Genomic DNA, 21170 nt, shown 5'->3' on the forward strand with positions numbered 1-21170 from the left:
TTTTAACGTTGATGTTGTGATTTGATTTGTAATAATTGAGATATCTGTTGGTGTGTGTTGGTTTTCTATACACTTGAGTCTCATATCCAGTATCCTTCTTTGAGACTAAAACATCGAGGAAAGGCAAAGTGTTATTGTATTCCTTTTCCATTGCAAATTTTATTGTTTTCTTGATCGTTTATAATATTCAGGAATGTATCCAACAATTCTGATCTATAAGGCCATATTTTGTAAAAAGAGAAATAAAGCTTTTTTTAAACACTTTAAAAAAGTTATAAGGGGTTTTCCTCAAAAAGTGCTTAATTTTTTGGATATTTCACGTCGAAATATTCTATTTGAAATTTGGTGAATATGAATCTATTTTTCATTGGCTATAACTCTGGATCTACGAGATCCAGAGACCTAACGCGTACACCATTTTTTTACTTTCTTATACGCTATATTTTTGCTAGGAACGTTTTTTCGATAAAATACTTACTTTTTGAGTTATTTGTGAAAAATCGTCGAAAAATGTGGTTATTTTGTTGAAAAATGAACATATTCACTCGCAAATAACTCGAAAAGTGTTGACTCGGCGAAAAGCTCTATAGAACAAAAGTTACTTAAAATTAGTCAGTTTACCCATTTCCGGACTTATTTTGGACATAAATTTTTTCACTCCCAAGAGGGGGTGAAAGTTACCCCCAGGGCAAAAGCACAAATCGGCACAATATCACTTTTTTCTTTGACATGTAAGCTATACGTATGCCAAATTTCATGTCAATTCAAGCGGTTCTTTAAAATTTAGAGCAAAACCGTAAAGAATGTACTAGAGGGGTAAATTCAATAGTTGATAATTTGTTTAAAAAATGTTTTGTATTTTTTACAAATGTGTCATCGTTATTAGCAAATGGTTTTATAATGTTTAATAAAAATTTTGATAGTTCACTACAAGGAGAATTGATGGTACTACAAATGGGTCTAAGTGGTATGTTCGCTTTATGAATTTTCGGCACTCCATAAAAATGTGGTGTCTTACTGTTGTAGTGAGGTGTCATTAATTTTCTTTGATAGTATGCTAGATCATGTTTAAATTTGAATAAAGTTCTATATATTTTGTTTTCCAGTGTCACCGTTGGATCCTTCGATAATTTGGTATAAGGTCCATTTGTAATTAGATCTGTAATTTTGTCCTCATATTGTATTTTATTCATTATTACCGTTAATCCGTTATTGGATTGTTATGGAGTCATCATTTCTTAAAGGTTTTAGATCTTTCATATTCTCTTTGCTGATGTTCTGTTCAATTTGATTGGACTTTTCCAATTCCAATTAAGAATGAACTATCTTTTAGTAAAGTCGTCCCAGGAACGCAACTCATAAATATTGGCGATGTAATTTTAAAGTCTTCTACTTTAAAATGTATAATATACGTCTGAATTGCCAATACAAATGTGTCAGATTACATAAATTATTAAAAGAATTTTTTTTACTTAGCAACAACATTTTTGTTTAATAGTGTATTAATGTAGTATTTTGTATTTTGACAACGGCACCCGATTTGGCCATCGAAACGTTAATAAAATTATTTTTTAAATTTAATTGTGGCTTATTTCCCATCTAAATAGTTAATCATAAAAATGCCACAAGGAAATAGCTTCAGAACAACATGAAGGACGTTAATGTGTCAAGTCTGATATTAGCATCATTAGGTTTACCAAAAGTGGAACTGGTCAAATTTAACAAAAGTTTGGTCAATGATAGTTCTCAGTGCGTAGATTAAAAAACTTCAGGGGAACTAGATCTGAAAAACTATTATTGTGAAGCTACAACCTTCTGAAGTTGTTGGATTCAGGTGCTCGGTTTACGTTAAGTGCACTAATTCACGGTCAAGTAAACGAATATGTTTTTTATTGAAAGATGAAACATAGTTTTTTTTTGTTTTGTTTTAGAATTTGTCAAAAAAGTTATTCAGCTCTACGAAACTACTATAGTGCGTCATGGACTGATGTTAGTTGGACCTACTGGATCAGGGAAAACAAAGGTAAGTGATATTATGACTGACTAAAGAGGGAGAATTATACTTTATTGATACTATGTACCAAAAGGCCATAGACCAAAGTTTATGACTATGAACCGGGTGTCCCAATAAGAATGGCTCTCGGCTATATCTCAAGAACCGTTTTTAGTACAGCTTTGAGAAAAAAATATTTATAACAAAAGTTTCCTGGATGGTGTACTAATACTCTGGGCTAATTAGCAAAATACAAGGAAAAGTTATTTACCAGCAATTTTATTGCTGAAATCGAATCTTATGATTGTGTATATTATTAATATAAGTATGCAAAGTCCGTAGATAGTGTGCTAATTTTTTTATAAAATAAATGGCGCCCGAAAATCGTGTTTTTTTCAATTTTCTCAATATAACTTCAAAGATTTTTACCGTCACACAAAAAATACCCAAATAAAAATTCACCTTAATTAAATTCTGCTTAGAGACGTGTTTTTTCCGATTTACTTTGACGAAAATTTTTCCCGAAAAATGCGGGCTTTTCCAACAAAGTCTTTAATTTTCAACTAAAATTTTAGATAAGAAATTGTTTTGTCAATAATTAAATAACTTGGTAATAAAAAAGCTCTTTTCGCATAGATTATAATTTCAAAAGCCGATGGAAATTTAATGAACAGTTTAGCAACAATTTAATCGTTAATTAAAATTTTACGGTCGCTATAAAAACCACGATAATTATGGTACATAAGAATAACTATGATTTTTGTATAAAAAGATATTGTACCTTTTGAATATTTCCCATTTCAATATACTTGATATTGTACCTATCTAATATACTTTACTGAATTGAAATTTGACTATTTAAGCAGAGTCAGGAATATTTTAAAATTATATACAATTTGTTGGCTTATAAACAAAGAGAATATCTCAGGAAATATTAAATTAAATTAAATTATGAAAACGGATCTGAAAAAAAGCGGCAAGATGCTTCTTTTAAAAGAAAAAAATGTTTAATTTTGATGAGTGGTTCCTGAGATACAACCGGTCAAAGTGGACCGACATTTACGGCAAAGATGTAAAAAATATGATAATAATTTTTGAACTATCTCCTTTTTGTTCTTGACCTCTTTCTTCACACCAATTTTCATATTTTTAAAATACTCCCAGCATATATTATTATAATAAAAACTATCGATATTACGAGTGAAAATTACCAAAAATAGCAAAATTCGAATCAAAAATTAGGTTGAAAAAAATTTAATCTCAAAGTTCAAAATCGGTATACGTTAAAAAAATGCATTTTCTCGGCTTCTCATGGAGCAATTTTCTTCATTCTTTTTTTGTTCCCAAGTAACTCGAGTAGAGCCATCTAACTAACGTATCACCAAAAGTCAAACTTGCTTTTATTTTGTTACAATATATTAATTTATTTATAAAAAAAGAAAACGACATATTTCTTGGAGTTGTAAACTTTTGTAGATAAACTTACTACAGGTGTACCTGTTAACTTTAAAAATACAAATATTCTCATTTGAAAGCTGTATAATTATTTAAACAATCTTTATTTAAACAAATTAAGAATTTTTGTTAGAACAAATAAATAAATTTATTATAACAAAACAAAAGCAACTTTGACATTTAATAATGCGTTAGTTAGATAGCTCTACTCGAGTTACTTGGGAACAAAAAATAATGAAGAAAATTGCTCCATGGGACGGCGAGAAAATGCATTTTTTAACGTATACCGATTTTGAACTTTGAGATTACATTTTCTCAAAACCTAATTTTTGATTGGAATTTTGCTATTTTTGGCAATTTTCACTATATCGATAGTTTTTATTATACCAATAAATGTTATGAGTATATTAAAGATATAAAAAATGATGTAGAGAAAGAGGACAAAAATAAAAAGTTGATGGTTCAAAAATTATGATCCTATTGTTTATAAATTTGCGTAAATGCCGGTCAATTTTGACCGGTTGTATCTCAGGAACCACTCATCACAACTAAACGCTTTTTCCTTTAAAAGAAGTGTCCTGTACCTATTTTCCAATACCGTTTTTCTTATTTAATTTAATTTAATATTTCCCGAGATATTATATTTGTTTATAGGCCAAAAAATTGTTTATAATTTTAAAATTATCCTGAGGCCGCTTAAATAGTCGAATTTCAATTCTGTACAGTACATTAGATAGGTACAGTGTCTTTTGATAGTTATACATTATGTCCAGAAATAAACGTCAAACTGATAGTTTCGAATTTATTCTGCTCTCAGAAAAATTAACTTTTTTAATAATAAAAGTGTGTTATTATATAAAAAATATTAGTGAATTTGATGAAGAAAATCGTGGCTTTAAACTGACGAACGAACTAACGTACTAAATATAAACTAATTTAACTATTTTATTTGTGTTTATAAGTGACGGACAAAAAAAAACTAGACTGACAGTGTAAAGTGCTAAACAACAGGACAGAAAGGGGCTCTTGGCCCACGAAAGAGCCTTCCAGACACCGGATGACGACTAGCTAAGTACCTTAGATGATTTTATAGACAATAACATTTTTGAAATCTTGCCTGAATTGACATATGACGAATTAGCTAATGATTTAGAAAATTCAAAATTAAATAAGACAAATAAAGTAAATTCAACCCATAACAATAAACTAGAAACAAAATTAGGTCCATCAGACAAATTAAAAATAATAAATAATTCACAAACAAATAAAACGAAAATAGATATTGCAGACATTGAATTTTTAATGGAGCTAATTCTACAGATTCTGTTGGTAGCATAATAACAGTAATTACTGATTCTATGTCTAGTAATAGTAATATATCCAAAGATATTTCCCACAATAATGCTAGCGAGGATGACATAAGTGAAAGCGAAGATGAAATCAGTGGAAATAGTACAAATATCAGCAACGTAAAAAAGAGAAAAGAAAAAGACTCAATTCCTTAGGAAGCGGCTCACACAAAGGAGAAATTAAACGAGCCAAAGAAATGGACACATACCACAAAGAACTAGTTCGATCATTGGACACATTGACTGAACAGATGAAAAAAATGGAGACGGAAAATAAGCGCCTAATGAATCAAATCCATCAGATGCAAGAGGAAAACAAGTTCCAAATGGACAAACTAGAAGAGAAAATAACCGCCAAAGATCAAGAAATACAGAAACTAACTCAAAAGCTACTTGAGACGATAGACAAACATGCGGAAAAAGAAAAGCTAATATCAAAATCAAACGAAAAACCGACGCAAGCTGAAAAACAAAAGCAGAAGCAAACAACGGCAGAAGAACCAACAAATATGCATGAAAAGGGAAGACGTAAAACTTCTGCTAATAGTCCAAATAAAGAAAACTTGATTGAAATGGAAAACAACAATGCTGAATGGACAGCCCAGCAGCAACAGAAGAAAAAACAAAACAAAAAAGGCAAATTGACAGAAAAAAAAACGTCACAAAAGAAGAACCGAAAAATATTAGCGCTGCTGAAAAGCAGACATTAATAATACAAAAGATAAATGAAGAAGCATGCGTAGCCAGAGGCATGCTAAGAAAGAAATATGAACAAGAGAAAGATCAACACACTGAAATAGAAATGGAGACTGAAAACGAAAATGAAAAAGAAAAATCGAAAAAGGATTTTCCGAAACTACCAGCACAAAAACAAAATACTGCACAAAAACAAAATACTGTAACAACAACAGAAAAAGAACAACCAACGAAGGCTGCACCCAAACCACCGGCGATTATCCTCAAATCGATAGGAAAAAGCCAAGAGATATTACAAAAAGCCGCAGAAAGGGGAATCGGATCCGCGAATAAATTCGCTAAATCCGGAAGATCAATCGTCATCCAGACAAATAACAGAGAAAGGTACCTAGCAATGATCAAGATACTTGAAGAACAAAATACAAAGAACCCTGAAAGCCCTATTGAATACATCGCTTATCCAATGGATTCAGAACGCAGCAAAAGATTGGTAATCAGAGGATTACATGAAACAACAGAAACGAGCAATACACAAAAAGAACTAAACAAAAACGGAATCACGGCGATTAAAGTTACAAATATGATCTCCAAGAAGGAAGACAAGAAAAAATTACCTCTCTTCTTAGTTACAATAAACGAAGAAGATAAAGAAAAAATGAAAAGCTTGACAACTCTGTTACATGAAAATATATATCGAAGAAGAAATAAGAAAAAATACAGAAGTTATGCAGTGCTATAACTGCCAAGGATTCCACCATGGATCCAAAGCCTGTCACTGTGGAACTAAATGCGTTAAGCGTGGCGGATCACACATTAGCAGCGAGTGCACAAAGGGCAGGAACACCGAACCAAAGTGTGCAAACTGTGGCGAAGCCCACACTGCTAATTACAGAGGATGCTCCAAAGCACCAAAAAGAAAAACACACACCGCACAGGCACAAACAAGAAACAGAACAGAAGAACATGCACCTAGAGACAGAAGTACCAACAAAAGCTACGCACAAATAACAAAGAAGACAGATGAATCTAAACAGGACAACGAAACGGCAAATCTCATAGCAATTGTAAATGAACAGATGAAAAACTTCATGTTGATGTTCGAGAGGATGGCCAATGTAGTGAATGCAATGGGCAATATAGGTGTAAACAGAAATAACTAATCGGTTGGGCGATCTGCGTATTGGGTCATGGAATCCAAATGGGCTAAAACAGAAAATTAACACCTTGGACGAGTTTTCCAACAGACTCGAACTAGACATCATAGCCTTACAAGAAACTAAGATAACGGAAAAAACAAAAACAAAATTTCCAGGTTATGATGTCTATACAAATGACTACACAGCCACATCAGGAGGCACGGCGATTCTGGTAAAAAAAGGAATCAAACACCAAGTGATTCCTACACCAAACGGATTCATCACTATGGAAGCCACCATAGTGAGTATCAAGACAGAAAAAGATGTGCTAAAAATTGTTTCAGCATATGTTAGAACAAATGATTCAATCTTCAAGGAAGACTTGAATGTCATATTAAACACAGTAGAGCCCTCTATCATTATAGGAGATCTGAACGCAAGATCGCCGAACTGGTTCGATAGAACCACAAACCGCAACGGGAGAATATTTTGTGGCTATCTCGAAGAACGACCAAACACCATGGTGGCGGGACCCATAGAACCGACATGCTTCCATGGTGGAAACAGACTTCCCACATTCCTAGACATAGCAATTCTACAAAATGTGGGTCAACAATACGAAATATATTCAATGAATGAAGGTGACTCAGATCACAACCCAATTATACTGACCCTGGGAACAGTAGAAACAAACAACTTGCAAACCTATAAGAAAAAACGAACAAATTGGCCAGACTACAAAAGAATATTAAGTGAAACTATTGGTGCAATACCAACAATAAATACAAAAGAAGAACTAGAGGAATGCGTTAAACATCTAGAAAAAACGATACAAAACGCTATCGAGGCCAGCACCACAGAAGAAAAAACTCCAACAACAAAAGGAAGATTCAGGGAAATCAACAATGAGCTGAAAGAACTGATAAACGAGAAAAACAGGAAAAGAAGGAGAGCCAACAGAACAAGAAACCCAGAGGACAAAAGAATTGCTAATGAGCTGAATAAGGAAGTCAAAAAACAATTAGATGATCATCGAAATGAAAACTGGGACAACTATATCCAGCAACTAAACCCAAATAAATCCGCGACCTGGAAGCTATCTAAAATACTAAGAAAAGATAAAAAACCAATCCCTTCTTTACACGGTGAAAATGGAATTGTCTACACAAAAGAAGACAAAGCGGAAGTAATGAAAAACACTCTAGAAAGAGAATGTAGGGAAAACTATCATCCCGATGAAGATCTAGACTTCACAGAAGAAGTCGAACGAAGATGTAGACTTCTAAAAAGAAGAAAGGGCAATATAGGTATTACACACAGCTCCCCTGAAGAGGTCAGACAACTGATCAAGCGTACTAATGCCAAAAAAGCTCCAGGACCGGACCAGATTACGAACAGAGCTCTGAAAAATCTGCCAGGAAAAGCAATAGTGTACATAACAAATCTGGTGTCGCGAAAAAAGGTCGCCAACAATTGGTCGAGCGAAAAAATGTCGCGCACATTTGAGCGCGTATCAAAAGGTCGCCGGCGAAAAAACAGCGCCGACGAAATAAGGTCGCGTGCAATTGATCGCGCGAAAAAAGATCGCGTCATGTTTTACATTATTAAAACCATTCAATTGGTTTTCAAAAAGGTTCTAAAGAAATTCTATTTGCATACTTTAACTTTATGCATTATGAGCCGATTAGTCTTGGAATTCCATCTAATTACTTTTTAATGTATTTTGGATGTATAAGAAGATGGGAAAAATAACGTATATCTAAATACTTTTTAATGTATTTTGGATGTGTAGGAAGATGGGAAATATAGGAGAATGGGAAATTATTTCATATGGTATTTTCAGGTTATTCAAGTGAATATACTTGAAAATTGAACAATTTTTAACATGAAGAAAGTATTTTTTTTGTTCTACGTGAATAATTTTAATATATGGATCTAAATTCAGAAAGGTACTTTCCTTCACACTTTTTACAGGCTTAGGACTGTCAGCAAAAAACTGGCGTGTTTAAAAGTGTTTGCTCTTCCTAATCGGATATCGTTAAAAATGTACAGTAATAATAGTTCTATTTACAGTATATATTACATACAAACGAATACCAGGTACCAGTTTACCTATTTTTGGTATTTTCAGAGACCGGTAATTAGCATAATTGGTTCTTAGTAGAAAGTCGTTATGCAGATTAGTGAAGAATAAGTAGTTTAGATAAGGGCACCTTATTGTGTAGGTATTTATTAGGAATTCCATGAAGTCATTACGATAAGACATTATTGGAAATGCTAAAATAAATATTGTACAAAAGTTCTTTGTCTAATTGTGCGTTATTCACTAATGTGGTAATTATTATTCCATATTCGTGAAACGTACTTTTATTACTTTTTAATGTATTTTGGATGTATAAGAAGATGGGAAAAATATCGTATATCTCATTATTCATTAGCTTGTCGATTTGTCAAGATGGTCTTAACTTACGTAAAGAGTCAAAAAGGTGCCAATATGTTGGTGTATAATGGATATATCCATAGAAAGGAAAAAACGATTGATCAAAAGACAATTTGGAAGTGCGCTCAGTACAATAAGCATAAATGTACCGGGAGAGTTCACACAGTGGGAGATGAAGTAGTGAAAAGTACAAGTCACAACCACGTTGCCGATGCGTCAATATTAGAAGCAAAAAAGGCTTGTAACAGAATGAAAGAACTGGCTCATCAAGTTGAACTAACAACACAAAGAATCATAGCTACCGTTTCACAAGAAGTGTCTGTGGGTGCAACTGGGCAGCTACCTTCTATTTCATCCCTAAAGCGAACTATTCAGAACACACGCCAAAGAGTGGAAGCTATTCCGGCAAATCCAAGAAGCTTAACAGAGCTTATTATTCCGGAAGAATACACCAGAAACAATAACGGCGAACCGTTTCTTTTATTTGACAGTGGTCCAAACGAACAGAGAATTTTAATATTTTCCACTGAAAGAAATTTAACTTTGATGGCGAGCTGTGAACACTGGTATGCCGATGGAACATTCACATGTACTCCTCTATTGTTTGGTCAGCTGTATACAATACATGGCGTACAGTATAGCAACGTTATTCCAACTGTTTTTGCTCTACTTCCTAATAAAACTCAGGCAACATACACTCGACTCTTCCATGAATTAAAAACGTTACGACCAGGTTTACGTCCTACAACAATAATGGTGGATTATGAAAAAGCAGCAATTAATGCTTTACAACAAGAGTTTCCTGAAGTCAGAATCCGTGGATGTTTCTTTCATTTCACACAATGTTTGTGGAGAAACATGCAAGGTACAGGACTGCAACAAGTTTATACAGAAGACGCGAATTTTGCTCTACATCTGCGACAATTGGCAGCCCTAGCCTTCGTACCTGAAGTAGATGTTGTTACAACATTCGGAGAGCTACTGGACAGCGAGTTTTACACTCAAAATGAAAATTTACTAACACCTTTAATAAACTACTTTGAGGATGTATGGATAGGCAGATTGGATCGACGACAACAAAGAAGACCGCCAATGTTTCCAAGGAATCTTTGGAATTGCTTCGAATTTATAGAGGAAGATCTACCGCGTACTAATAATGCTGTCGAAGGTTGGCACAACAGCTTCTCCTCGATATTAAATGCAGCACACCCAAATCTATGGAAGTTTATTACGGGGCTAAAGAAAGAAGAGAGTTTAAATCGATTAAAAGTGGAGCAATACATAGCTGGAAACCAACAACCTCAAAAAAAAATTTATAAAGATACAGCGCGGCGAATAAAAACGATTTGTTTGCAATACGGGAACCGGCCAAATCTAGAATATTTAAGAGGAATTGCCCAAAATTTTCAACTGCAAGTATAAAAAACTAAAAAACAATTAAAAAAAAAATTTAAAAAAAAACAAAAAAAAATAAAAATTAAAAAAACACAAAAAAATAAAAATAAAAAAAAAATAAATAAAAATTAGAAAAAAATAAAAAAATTAAAATTAAAAAAACTTTTAAACACGCCAGTTACTAACTGCCAGTCCTAAGCCTGGATAAAGTGTGAAGGAAAGTTAAAGTATGCAAATCTGTTATTAATATAAATGTATTCTTTAACTATGATATTTTCAATAAGTACTCACCAGTGACAATGTATTAATGAAATTGTGCCTGTTATATAATTTTTAACCACAATATCATTATTTTATTTGGGAAATTTTATTTTAATAAAGATGGTAGCCCTTAACCTACCCTATCTATATGTAGTATATACCCTGTAAAATATATTAAGCTTATATTAAAACTTACTCTTAAATAACCAAGGGTAAATTTTGCGACACTGCCAAGTCGTGAAATAATACCTCTAGGTACTTTCCCTACAACATTTACAGTTAAAATTACCTTAATTCGACCATTAAATTGGTCGAACATTTTACATGATCAATTTCAAATAGGATTATTTACTTCCAATTATTTTCCTATTATTTAAAGTGGAAAATAAAACTAAAGTCATTTAGAAGTCAATATTGGGTTGACGAAATATTTTTTACCAATAGGTTAAAATGACTAATAAGAAAATATTTAACTGTTTGGGTCATTATTTAACAGCAATCCTTTAGTTCTATTGCATCATCTAAATCTGACCTAAGCCTGGATTAAGTGTGAAGGAAAGTTAAAGTATGCAAATGAAAACATATTTTCTGACGCGATCTTTTTTTGCGCGATCAATTGCACGCCAGATGGAAAGAGGGTCACGTAATCATGATTGAAAAACCAGGAAAAAATGGCACATTTCCACAGAATTATAGACCGATAAGCTTATTACCAGCATTAAGCAAAATCGCAGAGCGGGTCATATTAGCTAGGCTAAAAGAAGAATCTGAAGCAATCGGAACAATACCTGAAGCACAGTTCGGATTCAGATCCGAGCACTCGTGTGAACTTCAAGTGCTGAGGTTAACAGAATATATCACGAAAGGGTTCAACGAAAAGAAATATACAGCGGCCGCCTTTCTAGATGTCAGTAAAGCATTCGACAGGGTCTGGCACGACGGCCTGCTGTATAAAATGAACCAATACGGTTATAGTGAGGCGATGACGTGTCTTCTCTCGTCATACCTAGCCAACAGGAGGTTCAGAGTTCGGATAGGGCCAACCCTGTCCGAAGTTGCGAACATGGAGGCTGGTGTACCACAGGGGGCAGTGTTGTCGCCATATCTATATACCATATATACGGCAGACACCCCAACTGAACCCAGATCGTTGCTAAGTCTGTACGCAAATGATTCAGCGATAGCTTTTAACAGTACCCACCCAGATTTTGCAACAAGACATCTACAAAGAGCTCTTGATGAACTACAAGAGTGGTGTGTGCAGTGGAAAATAGCTATCAATCCTGACAAAACACAGGCCGTCATGCACCAAAAAAGAAGAGGCAGGCCAAATGAGGTACTATCCCTATTTGATACCCAAATTGAATGGTCAAATCAAGCCAAATACTTAGGCGTAATGTTGGACAAAAGGCTGACCTTTACAGAACACGTAAAACAAACAATCAACAAAGCTAAAGCCCTTAGGAGTCAACTCTCATCGCTAATAGGTCGAAAGAGTAAACTGAGATTTAAGACAAAGATTAGGATAGAAAATAGTATAATTTTGCCAACACTAACATACGCCTCAGCCGCATGGGGACACACGTGTAATACCAACAAGAATAAAATACAAACCATCCAAAACCACATGATCAGGGAAGCTCTGAATATACCTAGATATGTCCCATTAAGATACGTATTTGGACATACGCAACAAGAGAAAGTACTGAGAATGATAGACGAAAGAGCACATGAAATATTTAACAATATCAGGAACCATCCTAGCAGATTATTAAGAGAATTGACTAATTACGACGAAAACCAAAGAACGGTACATAGACGGCCTAGACAGCAGTTAGCTGGATATAGAGGAAACCCTTAAGAATGAAAAATTGAGATAGCCACATGATATCGAGAGACAAATGTCGCCCTTCAGGCACTAAGTACCCTTCAGGTAGGTCAAATAGACCATAGCCGCGGAATGTGAGCATCAAGCTCACGTACCGATAGACGTGGGCTTGATGGCCACACCTTTCGGGCGCTCAGCCGTCGAGGAGAACAAAATTTATTTTGCCAATTCGCCGGCTGAGTGACCGAGCACACACGGTCTGGACAGCGAGACACCGATTTAGATCGGTGCCTTGATGTCTGGAACACATTTTTTTAGGACACAAGTCCAAAGTAAAATAAAAAATTAATTTAGTCATTAATAGGGAGAAAAGCTCTTCTAGCTACCCCTAAAACTAGGTGGCTTAACCACATGAAGTAATACAAAGGATGCCCCATTACACAGGGCATCCAAAGTAACGTTAAAGTCAACGCCTCCCCAGTCGGTATATCCTTCGATAGGGAGGGGTGGAGGTATAGCTTGGGGGTCAGATAGGTACCACTCTATTACGGGATGTGACCGGTTTGATCTTCGGACATGTGGGTTCCACTTTTCCATTGGAACACACATGTCCCCCGGGGCTGGGGTTGATACGAGCATGTGTGTGTGTGTGTGTCTTTTTATACAAAAATTATAGTTATTCTTATGTGTCATAGTTATTGTGGTTATTATAGCGACCGCAACTTTTTAATTAACAATTCAATTGTTGCTAATCTGTTCATTCAATTTGCATCGACGTCTGGAATTATAATCTATAAGAAAAGAGGTTTTATGTTACCAAGTTATTTAATTATTGATAAACAACTACTTATCTAAAATTTTAGTTGAATATTAAAGATATGGTTGGAAATCCCTGCATTTTCCGGGGAAAATTTTTGTCGAAGTAACTCGGGAAAAACGCGTCTCTATGCAATATTTAATTACGGTGAATTTTTATTTGAGTGTTTTTGGTGTATAGTTAAAATATTTGGAGTTATAGAGCAAAAATTGAAAAAAGAACACGATTTCCGGGCGCCATTTTATTTATAAAAAAAGTAGCACACTATCTGCGGACATTGCATACCTATATTATTAATATATACAATCATAAGATTCGATTCCAGCAATAAAATTTCTGTTAAATAACTTTTCCCAAAAATGGCCTATTCTCCGATAACCTCTCCAGACTATATTATAGAGTAGAGAGAAAATACTCAGATTTTACGGTTGTTTCTTTGTATATGCCGGTGTGTGTAGATTGTCTCTATGTGTCATATGTGCTGGTGTGTGAGGACACTCTAGTAAAATGTGACGATATGAATACTAAGTACAATATTACATACGTAGCAATCCAATTTCGATTTATGCCTCAGCAGATATGGATGGTTGATTGTGGTCTGGCCAACTCGCAGACGAGATAGTCTAATTTGATGGAATCGCATCTTTGGCATTCATTTCCAAAATAGTGTCGAATGTTTTACATGAACTAATTTGGGTATTGATTGAGTACGAGTATAAATTTCTTAATTATGGGTTGCATCTAGGTACTGAGTGAGTCTGTAATTTGCAACAAATGCAATATTTCAAATGCTAATTGTTTTTTTGAAAAATGCTCACACCTGTCGATTTGTATTTAAAATCGAATATTTTTACATACAATAACAATGTATACAGGGTGTCTCAATTTAGAGATATGACGTTATTGTTGATTTTCTTAAATGGCAACACTGTCACTTCACTATTTTAATACATATCTCTATACATATAAAGCTATACATATATCCAAAATATCAAATGTTTATTCCCTACCATTTAGTTAAAAAGTTATAAAAAACAAGTAAACAAATAATTGAATTTAATTATTTCAGTGAAGCAAATGCCCATAATGTTGCCCATTGACTATTTGACAATATGCTAAACACGATCTTAATTCGTTTTGAACATTGTGAGCATTTCATTAATTGAAATAATTAAATTCAATTATTTGATTACTTGTTTTTCATAACTTAGTTATTTTTATTATGTTTTAAATGGTAGGGAATAAAAATTTCATATTTTACAGTTATATATACTTTACACACCCTATCAAAATGACAGTGTTGTCATTTAAGAAAATCAACGATGACGTCATATCTCTAAATTTGGACACCCTGTATACGTTATTATTTTATGCAAAAAAATTTCGATTTGAAATACTACTCGACAGGCCTGAACATTTTTCAAAAAAACAATTAGTATTTGAACTATTGAATTTACTCCAAATTACAGACTCTTGTTCTTCACAACTTTCTTATTTGTTATTATCTTGTAAATGGTAGGGAATAAAAATTTGATATTTTGCAGTTCATATAACTTTGCACAACCTATAAAAATAGCTATCAAAATGACAGTGTTTCCATTTAAGAAAATCAAAGATGACGTAATTAACATCTCTAAATTGAGACAACCTGTATACATTATTATTGTATGTAAAACATTTTGATTTGAAATAAAAAAATTATGAACTGTTGAATTTATCCCAAATTACAGACTCACTCTGTTTACACTTCTCCAAGAAATTAACGCATCACCTTAAAAATTGATCATTTTGATGTCTCCAATTTCCTAAACTTTTTTTTAATTTTTTTTTTATTTATCTAATGCCTCGACAACTAATGGCCATTGGAATGGTAGGTACGGTGAATTTTTGCAGTCAGATACCCAGTGTCATGTGTAGTGTGTGTGTTAAGTAAGTGTCTTGTTACTTTGCAAAGTCGACGTCATTGTCTTTGCAAAGAGAGGCTAATTATTGTATCCGAACGTCTGTGGTCCCTCCGGTGATTCCCTAAACTTGTTGTCCGATTTAAGTGACTTTTTTAACATGTTTTAGCCTTATTCTTTAGCAATATCGCTGTAATAATATTATTTATAGACAGGTAAATTGTCATTGTATACCGGGTGTACCAATCAAACTGAGATTTTTTCTCAAAGTTCGCGTGATACTGTGGAATATTCTGGCACTTTTAAAATACTAAAATTAAAACCCAACTATAGCCTGATGTTTTCTTAACATTCTGTTTTTTAACTCATTCACTTATGTTGGATAACAAAAAATTAGGTACTTTAACATCTAGCCTTGTTTTTCATCAATACAGGGTGATTTATGTAAGTATGGTAGTACGATAAGATTGATCCAAAAGATGGCATGACCCAGACATCCAAAGTGAAAGTTCTCCTCCAACACCAAATTGTTCTATATGGTCCATATAATGTTCAGAAAAAAGTCACACCATTTTGAGCGTCGGGTTTGGGGGGGGGGAGAGGGGGGAGAAATCGGTAAATTCGTAGTTTTTTGCGTTTTTCGTCAATATTTCTAAAACTATACGGTTTAGCATGAACAACCTTCTATACAAAAATATTCTACATCAAATTTGAAATAAAAAAGGTCCAATGCATAATCCTTCTAAAATGAACGGTTCTGAATGAATGAAATGAACATTATTGTCTATTAAAGTGTTTCTAGGTAAGTGTACTTTTTTACTCTTTCGATCTGCTGGCCCTCTACTATCAAGATTTCGTTATTATTATGGTTGTTTTTACTAATTTTCATAAACTTCGCCTTTTTGATATTGAGAGAGAGAGAGAGAGTCCGTACTCCCTACTACACCTTACTATTTTACTCATGAGTCTTTGCAGGTCTTGTAAACTATCGGCTATTATTACAGTATCATCTGCATTTCTGACATTGTTAACTAAGACTCCATTCACTCTTATGCCGACTGTTTCATCTTCCAGAGTTTCTCGCATTACCTCTTCAGAATAAACGTTAAATAATAGAGGGGATAGTATGCAGCCCTGCCTGACTCCTCTCTTTATTTCCATTTCTTCCAATGTTTCTTTTCCAATTCTTACTATTGCTCGCTGATTGTAATAGAGGTCTGTTATTAGTCTTAAATCTCTTTCATCTAGGTTTTTAGTTTTCAGAATTTCCATGAGTCGATTATGTTTTACTTTATCACACGCTTTATTGTAGTTTATAAAACAGACGTAAAGAGGATGGTTAACATCCAAACATATCTGTGTCAGCACGTTGAAGGAGAATAATGCCTCTCTGGTACCCATACCATTGCGGAACCCATATTGAGTGTCACTAATATCCAGCTCAGTTTAGGGTTTACTGTAAAGAGACCGAAATCATTAGACCGAAAGCAGTAGACCGAACTCATTAGACCGAAAAGCACTTTAACGAAACCTCACTAGACCGAACAGCAGAAAACTGAAAAGCAGTTCTTTTTACTTGTCGCAGTAAAAGAGATAAGACCAATGCAATTACAACTAAATGTTATTTAAATGGTTATTATAAACAGTTAAAATGGTGCTAACGTCACCCTACCCTTAATTTATTTTTACATTCACTAATTTTAGTGCGGCAGATTCGTGCAAATATTTATAAGAATTGCACATTTAATGATAAAAGCATATAAATTGGGCCACATATACTGCACATGCAAAGGTTCAAATTTAGCTGTGAGGCCATCTCAGATTTTGCCTTTTACAAAAATGGCGGACATTCAAAATGGGCGACTATACATATGTGACTAATAGCACGAAAGCTTTTGAATGAAAAGTCCAATTTCAACCAAATTTGGTACATAGGTTCTTTTTGTGATTTACAAGGTCTATGTCGTGAACTGGAAGAATCGGTTTACCAGAAGTTGTGTTTTTCCTGGTTTTTCATGTAAAACTATTTTATATTATGTAAATAATTTATTTTCAATTTTTTTACTCTGTATATATTAATTTTTCATAATGGTAATACCGCCATTGAAAAGAGCGTAAGAATATGTTTTAGAAAATATTTTGAACTTTTTAGTTATGTTAATTAACATTTAATAAATGCATAACGTATCTTCACATGTACCTTTGTGTGGCAGATTCGTGCAAATATTATAAGAATTATTGTGAATTTAACGGTAGAAGCATATAATTTGGACCACAAATACTACATATACAAAAGTTCAAATTCAGATATGAGGCCATCTCAGATTTTGCCTCTTACAAAAATGGCAAGTATTCAAAATGGCGGCCATACATATGTGAGTAATAGCACGATAGCTTTTGAACTAAAAGTCCGATTTCAGCCAAATTTGTTATCAAGGTTTTTTTTGGATGAATAAGATCGAGGTTTTGAACCGGACGAATCGGTTCACCAGAAGTTGTGTTTTTACTGTTTTTTATGTAAAAATCTGTTGCTTTTTCAATTCTTTCACCCTATATATATATATATATATCAATTTTTCAAAAAGTTAATACCGCCATTGACAACAATGTAAACATAATTTTTACGAGAGATTTTGAACATTTTAGTTATGTTAATTACAATTTAATAAATGTATAACGTATCTTCAGATGTACCTGTGTGCGTCAGATTCATTTTGAATGCCCGCCATTTTTGTAAAAGATAAAATCTGAGATGGCCTCATATCTAAATTTGAATCTTTGTATGTGTAGTGTGCGTGGTCCAAATTATATGATATAACCATTAAATGCACAATAATTCTTATACTATTTGCACGAATCTGCCGCACATAGGTTTATAGGTACATGTGAAGATACATTATGCATTTATTAATTATTGGTAATTAACGTAACTGAAGAGTTCAAAATATTGCCTAAAAATATTTTTACGCTCTTTTCAACGCACGTATTAACTTTTTGAAAAATTAATATATACAGGGTGAAAGAATTATTAGAAAAACAACATGTTTTTACATAAAAATCAGGAAAAACACAACTTCTGGTAAATCGATTCTTCCGGTTCAATACTTTGGTCTTGCACATCAAAAGAAGAACCTATATACCAAATTTGGTTGAAATTGGACTTTTTGTTCAAAAGTTATCGTGCTATTAGTCACATATGTATAGTCGCCATTTTGAATGCCCGCCATTTTTGTAAAAAGTAAAATCTGAGATGGTCTTTTATCTAAATTTGAACCTTGATGTGTGTAGTATATGTGGTCCAAATTATATGCTTCTACGATTAAATTCACAATAATTCTTATAATATTTGTACGAATCTGTCACACGTAGGTACATGTGAAGATAAATTATGCATTTATTAAATGGTAATTAACATAAATAACATTTTCAAAATATTTTCTACAAAATAATTTTATGCTCTATTCAATTGCGGTATTACCTTTTTGAAAAATTAATATATACAGAGGGAAAAAATTGAAAAAAAAACATATTTTTTACATAAACAACGAGTAAAAACACAACTTCTGGTAAACCGATTCTTCTGGTTCACCACATCCATCTTGTAAATCAAAAAAAGAACATATGTACCAAATTTGGTTGAAATCCGAAGTCTCGTTCAAAAGCTATCGTGCTATTAGTCACATATGTATAGTCGCCATTTTGAATCCCCGCCATTTTTGTAAAAGGTAAAATCTGAGATGTCCTCATATCTAAATTTGAACCTTTATATGTGTAGTATATGTGGTCCAAATTATATGCTTGTATCATTAAATGTGCAATTGTATCACATATTGGCCTCACTGTTTGTTTAACGGATGAAAACTATTTCATAATATCAGACTGTACAGAGTAACAATTTACACAGTCTATATATAAAATAATGCAAAAAAATACAATAAACAAAAAGACAGATATTAGTCCTGTCGCCAGGGGGGTACAATGGCCTCCTTAATTCAGATGGACTTACCCAATTTTTTTTTATATATTTTGACCCGCAGAATACGAATTTTTTGGGTAACAGTTGATCCGGGTGTCGATAAGATTGTTATAGGCAAAGAACTTGAGGAATTACATAACAGTGATTTCTCGCAAAACAAAACATCTTTTTGTATTTCTTGGGTCATTCTAGGCAAAAAATATTCTGACAAGTTTTTTCGTAGGATGCATAGTTTTCAAGATAACCGCGGTTGAACTTTCAAAAAATCGAAAAATTGCAATTTTTGAACCCGAATAACTTTTGATTAAAAAGTAAAGTAGCAATTCTGCTTACCGCATTTGAAAGTTTAAGTCAAATTATATCGGTTTTGATTATTTGCATTGCTAAAAATTTATTATTTTATTGTTAAACAAAGCTAAAAACAGCTAGTGCGTGAGTGATGTTTTCAATGATTTCTCATTTAAAATCGAACGAGTAGGTAGAGTAGCTACAAGTGCAAGCAAGGCAATTTCTACGTAGCATGCGTTAAAACGCATGTAGGTATTACGCACGGGAAACACTATGTGTTTATAGCTTGGTTTAACAATAAAAAAATATTTTTAGCAATGCAAATAATCAAAACCGATATAATTTGACTTAAACTTTCAAATGCGGTAAGCAGAATTGCTACTTTATTTTTTAATCAAAAGTTATTCAGGTTCAAAAATTGCAATTTTTCCATTTTTTGAAAGTTCAACCGCGGTTATCTACGAAAAAACTTGTAGGAATATTTTTTGCTTAAAATGACCCAAAAAATACAAAAAGATGTTTTGTTTTGCGATAAATCGCTGTTATGTAATTCCTTAAGTTCTTTGTCTATAACAATCTTATCGACATTAGCCTGGGCCGAAAAAACTGTTTTCTAAAATTCAACTTACCGTAGTGCTAAAAATATGTCTTTGGTGCAAAAAAAACATCCTAAAAAAAATTGGGGCCTTACTCCAATATTTAGCCGCGCCCCTGGGCCCCCAAGGGGGTCAACTTTTTTTGTTCTTTTTTTTTCACCTCCGTAGTAAAAAAATTGTTGTAAGTAATATTTGTAGTATCATATCAAAAAATAACATTAATATTCGAATATTTAACCGCGCCCCGCGCCCCTTCAAAAGAGTCCTCTTTATGCTGTTAGCGTAACTGCTGACGCACTTTTCAAGTTCAATCATCTATAAATAGCGCAACGCATATCTCGGTATTTTCGGTGTTAGAAGATGCCGCGCCATGCCGGCTTAGACTTGTCAGTCCCTCCTTTCCCTCCTAGTGTCCCTCTTACACAACTTCACATAAATGCACGAGAGCCGATAAGCCGAGTTCCTTATCAGTTTCGAATTAGTCGTTGTTGTGAGAGCTTTGGTGAAATAAGAATAAAACTATATTTTAAAATGTCTTTTATAAAAAGCCGGGCGAGTGACAGTTGTCCTCTATTCGGAAATGTTAAGGATATTTGTGTGGACAGTTCCGTTCAACTTCCGACTTACCAGGACATAATACAGTGTTATGAAAGTGTTCGTCGTGAACTTAAAGGGGAAGGTAGCAAACAACCTTCTGCAAGTGAAATCGCTAATACCGTGGCAAAAAAAAGTGAAAGACATATGGATTCGTGCATCACTTCCAGTTCTAGGACATACGCGTATTTGCGAGATGATTGTAGCTTACAATAAAAAATATCGGACTATTCTTAAACCTTTTAAAAGTAGAAAAACCCCATTTCTCGATGAAAAGTTAACCAAGTTTAAATTAGACTCCCTTAAAATTTTTCACATTTGTGCTTGTAAATGTGTGAACTTAAAGAATTGCAAGTGCGATAAATCACGTAAAATACCAGAAGTAGAGTGGGAATTTATTACCGATCAACGAAATGACAGAAGAATGATAATAGGAGGTATTGAT

General features: G+C 33.5%; 1 protein-coding gene across 1 annotated transcript in view; it reads left to right on the top strand.

The window, feature by feature from the left end:
• The window catches only part of LOC114334288 (dynein axonemal heavy chain 1-like), a 947682-nt gene that overhangs the window by 424515 nt on the left and 501997 nt on the right, over nt 1-21170 (top strand). The window contains exon 16 of the mRNA XM_050660136.1: nt 1932-2023. Within this exon, the coding sequence (XP_050516093.1) occupies nt 1932-2023 (92 nt within the window). The remainder of the gene's footprint in view (nt 1-1931; nt 2024-21170) is intronic.

This window comes from Diabrotica virgifera, chromosome 9 (assembly GCF_917563875.1).
Source record: "Diabrotica virgifera virgifera chromosome 9, PGI_DIABVI_V3a".
In the NCBI taxonomy this organism is placed as follows: domain Eukaryota; kingdom Metazoa; phylum Arthropoda; class Insecta; order Coleoptera; family Chrysomelidae; genus Diabrotica; species Diabrotica virgifera.